This window comes from Populus trichocarpa, chromosome 1 (assembly GCF_000002775.5).
Source record: "Populus trichocarpa isolate Nisqually-1 chromosome 1, P.trichocarpa_v4.1, whole genome shotgun sequence".
NCBI lineage: Eukaryota > Viridiplantae > Streptophyta > Magnoliopsida > Malpighiales > Salicaceae > Populus > Populus trichocarpa.
The window spans coordinates 38,970,125-38,978,525 of NC_037285.2; the positions used below are offsets into that span (position 1 = coordinate 38,970,125).

At 33.5% G+C, this 8,401-nt stretch overlaps 1 protein-coding gene across 8 annotated transcripts; it reads left to right on the forward strand.

Annotated features, from left to right (window-relative positions):
- Positions 1 to 352: 352 nt before the first annotated feature.
- On the forward strand, positions 353 to 6,743 carry LOC7487567 (nuclear transcription factor Y subunit A-7). 8 transcript variants are annotated; one of them, XR_008056910.1, is made up of 8 exons: positions 491 to 655; positions 2,422 to 2,483; positions 3,381 to 3,535; positions 4,361 to 4,462; positions 5,420 to 5,584; positions 5,767 to 5,845; positions 6,055 to 6,169; positions 6,251 to 6,330. XR_008056910.1 is itself a non-coding variant. In XM_024592391.2 (7 exons), exons 2-7 carry the CDS (start codon positions 651 to 653, stop codon positions 6,235 to 6,237), a joined length of 672 nt encoding a protein of 223 aa, XP_024448159.1. In that variant the 5' UTR covers positions 353 to 464; positions 541 to 650; the 3' UTR covers positions 6,238 to 6,743. The 8 variants fall into 8 exon arrangements, 7 of the variants coding, with proteins under 7 accessions (XP_024448159.1, XP_024448169.1, XP_024448178.1 ...); XM_024592391.2 differs by lacking the exon at positions 5,767 to 5,845 and adding an exon at positions 353 to 464 and having other exon boundaries at positions 541 to 655; positions 6,055 to 6,743; XM_024592410.2 differs by lacking the exon at positions 5,767 to 5,845 and having other exon boundaries at positions 493 to 655; positions 6,251 to 6,743.
- The last annotated feature ends 1,658 nt before the right edge of the window (positions 6,744 to 8,401 follow it).

Genomic DNA, 8,401 nt, shown 5'->3' on the forward strand with positions numbered 1-8,401 from the left:
TAAAATTATTAAAAAATATAATAAAATTTTAATCAAATTAACCAAGTTATATAATAATTTATTAAATTAATTGGATCAACTCTCGTACAATAAAATTTATAACTTAGTCTGAGCACTCGAGATGAAGATGCGTGTGTATGTGTGTATATATATAATATCAATTTTTTGTTGAAGAGATTAAAATGAATTACTTTGCACGTAAGTAAATAAATAAATAAATAAATAAAAACAATTTTAGGTAGATCTTTTACATCAATTTAATTAATGGGATGAAATTGAAATTCTTGAAATACTATAACCTGAATATTTGAATTTAAAAAATCAAGGCTTAACCATGAGTACAATGCCCGCTATAATAACATCTCATCACTCGGCCACATACGTACGCGGAAAAAACCGGGGGAGGCCAAGAAAAGGATGAGAGAGAGGGTGTGTTTGGATAGGCAGCAGTGAAAAGAGGGCAGGTAAAGTAAAAACTGAATTCTATTTATGATCTCTCCAAACAGAAATAACATAGGAAAAATTCTATTTATTTACCAGCGACAAGCAGCAGAGAATTGTGAACGTCAACAGACAACAACAACCGATCGTAAAACTGCCTGCCTGCTTCTCTCTCGCCCTGCAAAACAAATACATAAGGAAGTTTGTGTATGAGGTAAATTTAGAAACTCGAATCCCTAATCCATTCCCCTTTTCTGTTCAATCAAATCCCAATTCAAATCATTGAAGCTCTCTTTCTCTTTGCTTTTTTTTTTTTGTTGTGTTCCCAAACTGTTTGGTTGCCGACAGTCTTTTTTTTTTTTTTTTATAACTGATGGATATTTGGGTTTTTTCTTTGAATTGCATGCGTTTTCTTAGCAACCAAACGGAAAATTATGCTATTTTGTTGGTTTCAATGAGGGAACCGGTAATGAATGTGAAGCATTTGGCTTCGTTTCATTTTAAAGATCGTGTGTTTAGAGTTCGATTTTTGTGATACGAGTTATTTGAGAGTTCAATTTGGGCGAGTTTGAGTGAGTTGGTTAATTGGATTGATGGGGTTGGTTGAATTATTAGCTGTTTGATTCAGTTTTAGATTTCCTGTTGATAATGAGCTTTTATGACTAATTGGCAAGTAATGGGGTGGCAGTTGAAAGTTGTGGAGAGATTTGTGTGTTTGGCGTTGTGGTAGCTTTTGGCTGTGATACACGAATATGTTGTTGGCCTTGCTGCAATAGCATCACCAAATATACATATACATATATACATGTGTGCGCGTGTGTGTGAAATATGAACAAGCACTCTGAGAAATGAGTTATTATTTATTAGCTATATTTTACCGAGTTCTATTCCAGTAGCTTTTTAGGTGGTGGGTAACCTTGTGTTGGCAAAGTGGATGCAGTGGAGCTGGCGTTTTATTGGTTTGTTTAGAGTCATGTAGCTAATATGAAGGGTAAATCATGTAAATTAATTTCTAAGCTTTAGAGTCTGTTTTGATTGAAAACCACTATTTTATATTTTCTGGGTTATTCAACACGAATAGTTTTTGAGGACAATCTTTGATCAGCTACTCTTTCATCACCATAATTTATGTAGTATCTTAATTTAAGCATGTGTTATGTGAGAATCGTGTTTTATGATAGTATTTAGAAAACTGCTCAATTCTGCAATGTATGTATTGCTTATGCAAGTGAATGAATATTATGCATGCCAATCTTTGTTTTCATAATTTGAATTTGTGTGGAAAATATTGAGTAAAATTGCTCTGCTATGGGTTACTTTCTTTGATTTTTTTGTTCAATGGTCGATTTACATGATGAAGGGTTATCCTTCCCCTTTTTTAATTTCTTGCACCTAGAATAGTTAGAACTGCTTTTTTTTTCTTCAATTTAAGCCCTGGATCTTCCCCTCTGGTTGGGAGAGAAGAACCACTTGTATTGAAGGTCCAATGGTCTACACATTAGTACATTACTGAGCGTGAAGTTAAGAACTTTGAAAGATGTTTGGTATGGCCACATTTTTCTTATGCAAATGAATAGACAAAGCTACATATTTAATTATTTGCACTGGGGAGGATTACCCTGATAATTACACTTGAATAGCACAGCTATCAGCTACCAGAACTATTCTAGTGTGATCTTGTCTTGTATATTCAAATCTTTCTTTTCTTAAGAAACAGTAGATTTAAGAAAACTCTCAAATATTTGTCCATATTTTTTCCATCTTTAAATGTTTCATGTCATCAGCCTTGTATTGTTCATTTGAGTTGTATGGTTGTTTAAAAGCTGTCAATCACGCACACATGCACACATGCATGCAATCTTTCAGCCATCATTGTGTCTTAGGCGCTTTGTCGTGGTTGTGTTGTACTCAACTAGCTTCTCATCATAATGCTCTAATTTCACCTTGACTTGTTTTTTTTGGTGTTAACCGTGCTTCCAGATTTGAGTTTGGGGACTCTGTGTGCATAACAGCCATGACTTCTTCCTTGCATGATCTTTCTGGTAACTTTCTTGAAATTCTTTTGCTAAGTTACTACTTTAGCTACACAGTTTTCTCTTTAAATGGATGGAATGTAAAATTTATTCAGGTTTCTGTCATTTGCTCAATTAGATATTTTATATTATTAGGATCTGACCTTGACCATGGGGCTATTAGGATTCATGTTTCTATCATTTGTTCAATTTGCCTCAACAATATTTTGCTCCAGTGGGCAGCTTTAGTGAGATTTCCAGTTGCATTGCTTGAATACTCCTGGATCCAAGCTAAATAATATTAATAAAAAAAGAATAGGAAAGAATAATAAGCATTTCTGTATTTCATAGGAATATCATGTATATCAAATTTGGTGGGAAACCTATCCAATATGGAGTAAACTTGTAATTGTGAAGAACAATATTTGAGATATTTGGTTACTCCCTAGGGATTTTCTTGGAATTATTTGGTAAGGTGCATTAGTTTTAGCTGTCATTCTTTTTTTCAGATAACTAGTCCTTGGCCTTAGATTGGAGCTAGTTATTAATTAGTGGTCTTATCAAGGCCAAACCCATTGACTCTAAGGTTCCTAATAAGATTTGCTTGTTCCTACATTAGTACTTCATGATTAGTGCTTCTTGTGGATTTGACTGGCCCCTAGGATGTTCTTTTTCTTGCTAAGTGATTTAATGACCCTAATCTATTAGGCGGGTTTATTTAATCATCGCTATCTCTGGATGGTTTTTGCCTATGCAGAGTAAACCCAGTGTGTCTTTGCTTATAATACTTGACTTTCACTGTCTTTGGATGTTTTTTAATTTTATGTTAGCCATTTTTGTCTGAAGCTTGGTGTGGTCGAGTATTATCTTTTGTTGGAAAATTCCATGCGTGTGATGCTTAACATATGATAATAATATTTTTGAAAGCTGGTTGTCCAGATAATAGTGAAGCTGATGAGCAGCAAAATGAATCAGAACCCCAGATTCAGTCTTCATCTCCTGCAATGGCACAGGCACACCCGGGCTTCTCAACTCCAAATGTTCAGTATGCAACTCCACAGCTTGGAGCAGGACATGCTATGGTATTATATACAGCATAAATTATTGTTAATCACTGATGTGAAATTGTGTGTGAAGGCAAGATTCACATATTTTCTGTTAAAAGCATCTGTATGTATAGTCTTTGATTTTTGTTGCTTATAAATATTGTCAAAAAAGTTCAAAGTAATTATTTTAATATTGGAGATGCATTGGCAATATAATTATCTCACTCTGCCTGTTATGTTTAATGAATTTTCTAACTTAGTCAACAGTAAACGGTGGACCTGTACTGGCCTAATGACATGCAGTTTTACAAAGTTTTTTTTCTCTCCCTAGTATACCAAGAATTTTTTGTTGCCCACCTTGCATTTTAGAAAAGTATTTGCCTCGGCCTTTCTGGTGTTTGTGTGCTTATAGCTATGTCTCTGTTAATGGTATTTTTAGTTTAATTTTGAAAATCAGTTTGACAGCTACAATTGCTTTCAATATATACCTCTATTTCTCCATGAATTAAAAAACTTTTTAATGTTTTTAGGCAACTTTATTCATCATCGAGCGATTATGTTTTTTTCTCTGATTTAATCATGGCTGTGTGGAAGTTTGTTGAGTTTCAGCTTCCTGCCCATTTTACATATAAAATGAAATACATTAACATATTGAACGAAGCAGATCATAATTACTTTGCATTGCAACAATTTTCTTTTTCCATATCATGACTTTTGATCTTCTTTAAGCTTATTTTGAAAAATGATAATTCTCCCACAACTGTGCTAAAAATTGTAATCCAGTACTTGTTTCCACCTAAATAAGAACTAGGCACTTTGACATACTGACTTTTGCCTTTTTTTTTTTTTTTTGAATTGAAGGCACCAGCAACTTACCCATATCCAGATCCTTATTATAGAAGCATCTTTGCTCCATATGATCCTCAGCCATATCCTCCACAGCCCTATGGTGCACAACCGATGGTAATTTATCTTTTGATCTTGTGTCAAGACCTCTCTTCTTGGAGTAGGAAATCAAGATTCTGAAGCTAATGGTTATAGCAACGAGGACAAATATAAGAAACATGGCACTTCTTGTGATTTGTCAATTTGAGATCACATTTAATTGAGGCCAAATTTTAAAAAACCTGAACTTTAGTGAATTTTCAAGTCTCCCCTGAACTAAGAAATCCCAAAATTTCACCACCGAACTCTGGCTCTGTTGCAATGTGGTCCATCAGTTGACAAAATGTAGGGTTTCGTTGATTTTCACCTTGTTTGACCATCAAAGGCCCCACAAACCACAAAGAAAACCTGCTAATATTCAACGGACCTATTTCCTCCTCCCCCACTCCCTCTTCAATAGCTTTTCTCCAGATTTTAACACACTTTCTCGATTTTCCTTTCGTTTTGTTCCTCAACAAAGCATAATGTTTCTTTTTGTCCGTACCAATGCTTGAACCATGATGGTTGGGTGGTTGGAAATATTATACCAAACCAGCAGACCCAGGAGCATCGATAAGCATACTGTTTCTTTAAATTTCCAAAAATCAACTTCATTTTCACTCCCAAAAAATTGTGTTTATGAATGCAATGATGGTGAGTTTTGGGAAGTGAGTTATTTTGGAGTTGGAGTTCTGACAAAATGGAGGAGAGATGGGTCAGTATATAGAGAAGATAAGGAAAGGAGTTTCACTTGGGGTTTGAGTAGGTATTTAGTGTTTTATGTGGAACTCTATAATGGTCAACTATGGAAATCAGTGGACAGATGGGCTAAATTGCAAGGGGGTCCTATTTCAGGGTTGAGCATCTGATATTTTTTTGTTCATCGGGGACTTTAAATAATCGCTGGAAGTGTTTACTATTTAGCTTTCACTTATGAGCAAACAATTTTTTTTTTTTTTGGATACAAGTAACTCTCATGAGCGCACATCTAATCAGGTCCATCTTCAGTTGATGGGAATTCAGCAAGCTGGAGTTCCTTTGCCATCTGATGCTGTTGAGGAACCTGTATTTGTTAATGCAAAACAGTATCATGGTATCTTGAGACGACGACAATCTCGTGCAAAAGCTGAATCAGAAAGCAAAGCAATCAAGTCTCGGAAGGTATAGTTTTGGTTGTCTGAAGCCTTTTTAATTCTGCTTGCATTCCATATTGTGTTTTGTTTACCTAATTTATTAGAACCTAAAATATAGAAGGCTTGCATGAATCTCTTGCTGTTATTGTTCCACGACTGCTGCTCCTCTTACATATTATTTTCAGACATTTTATTCCTTTCTTACTTTAGGTCAATAATGTCCATTGGTATAATTTTCAAAGACCTCTCAAATGTGGCTCATAGGAAGCTTGAAGATGATTTTTCATTGGTAATATTCTGGAGTTTCTTGAATGATCCGATGCCCATATAAATGTGATTCTATGATTACCTGATTGGATGTCTGACAGTCCTGTGATTATACATGTTTAGTTTTAGGCTATTCTCCTCTGTTTCCTATCATGTTACACCCCGGTTTATGTGGCACTATGTCCTCTACGGCATTAGATGTTTCATGACAACTCAAAATTATTCTTGCAGCCATACTTGCATGAATCTCGGCATCAGCATGCACTGAAAAGAGCTAGAGGATGTGGGGGTCGGTTTCTCAATTCGAAGAAACAAGAGAATCAAGAACATAATGGAGTGGCTTCAGGTGACAAATCACAATCTAATATCAATCTTAATTCCGATAAAAATGATATTGTTTCCTCAAATGACTAGTAGGGATACACAGGAAGTGATGGTGGTGCACACAATTAGCTCAGAAAACAGTTATTCATAGATGGGGGTTCAGGAAACCCATAGCCCTATAGTCCCAGTATTGCTTCATCGTGGCTCTGCACCTACAAGTCATTAGTATGTATAGCCTTTTCCAGTAGTTGGTTTGTAGGAGTCTGCAAAGATAAGAGGCGTTCAACATTATCTTTGCTCCCGTGGATTTTTTCTAGTTCTTGTACTTAACGAGGAGATTGATGGTTAAGTTTGCTGTGAGGGTATTTCCTTGCTTTTATGATGGGACGAGGCCTAAGTATTGGAAAATCTGACCAGACCTTTTTCATAGGAGCTTATTTTCCGAGTTACATGGAATTTTTTTGGGGGTTTTCCTAGTGCTCCATCAAGGAAATTGTAGAAATAGAACGGCAGTGTTTCCAACTTGTTATAATCAACAGTGTAGATGTTATAAGAAATAAAGCACGCCTAACTCTTCTTGTTTGAAACCAAACAAAGATTTGATTATGGTCAGAGTGTCTCGTTGGCCTGTCTAATCCATTCTTGCATCAATCAGACGATGCCTGCCCCTTGCTAGCTGCAAGGAAGCAAGTGTGGCAACAGTGCAAACAAAGTGAGCCAAGTGGAGTCCAAAAATATGAGATGAAAACTTCAAATGCTCTGATTCGAGTAGGGTTCTTAAGTTCGTGCTAGATTTTAAATGGAGATTTCATCAAAGACTAGGCTCGGGCCTAGTTGGTTGCTCGAAAGCCATGGAGAGTCAAGTCTATTTCTTATCCATACCTTTTAAAAAATACCATTTCACAATTAGCAGGTCTTTTATAAAATGAGCTTTAATTAGTGGCATTATAATAAAATAAATAACACGACAATCATTTTGAAACAAATAAAAATAAGTAAAAGAGTCCTTTGGGGACAAAGGGAAAATTCTATCTGCTTAAGCTAAATTGCACTCAATTATAAGACAACCAATTGTGAAAGATATTTAATAATGAAGAAGTGATTTCATAATTTTTATTATTTCTTAATTATTTTCCAAAATTTTGATTTTAAAAAATTAACTTCTTCAGTTTTTTAAAAAATTTTAATGGATGAAAACTTTAGAGGTTTTTTCAAAATAATTTCTGAAATTTATTTTTTTGAAATAAATCAAGTCATTAACTTCTTAAGCACTTAAAAATCTTAAGGGTTAAACATTTCTTAAATCTTTTTGTTTCACCATTCCTATTTATTTATTTTTAAATATTTTAAAAACTTTAAGTTTTCATGAAAAAAATATTTTAATTTATTAAATATTTACATAATTTTAATGAACAAACATTTCATTAAAAAGTTTGAATTTGTTTTTTAAAAAAACAGATATTTTATTCTTAAATATTTTCCCAAATTTTGAATTTTTTTATGTATTTTTTATTCCTTCTATTTAATGCAATATAGTTTAATTGGTTTGAATTATTGAAAAATTGCAATATAAAATTGATCAAATATTGTTTAAAAGATCTTAATTGTTGTATTGATACAAATATAAGAGAGATTTTAGAAAGGTTTTCCATATTTAAATTTAGTTAATATTTTTAGATAGGTATCATCATTTATGGTTGAACTATATATATACAGAAAATTTCATATATTTTAAATCTAAATTCAACTTATTAGGTTTAGACAGAAGCTTAGATCATTTTCAATACCAGTGTGTGTTTACTTAAACTCATGGGTGATGAAGAAACAAGTAGTTTAGATCAAAGTAGATGAAAATGAGTAGTAGATGGTAAATTGGTTAACACATCAATAATATGATAAAAAAAAAGACACAATACACACAATTTGTAATTTACCATTAGATACCATACAACAAGTAAAATAAAAATCAACTTCAACATGTATGGTTTGAGCATGAAAATTAGATTAGCAAATAGATAGATGGCACATAAATTATTATAGACAAGGGTAAGCAATAAAGATTTCACCAAGAAATGATTGAATTCAAAAAAGATCAATAATCCCATTTACAATAGCCTTGTACTCAACCTTGGTAGAAGAATGAACTATATTTTATTGCTTTCTAGAATTACAAGAAATGAGATTATGTTCGAGATAATTATTATATGGACTTGCAATCATCATAACTATCAACCCAATTAACATCTATAAAAGC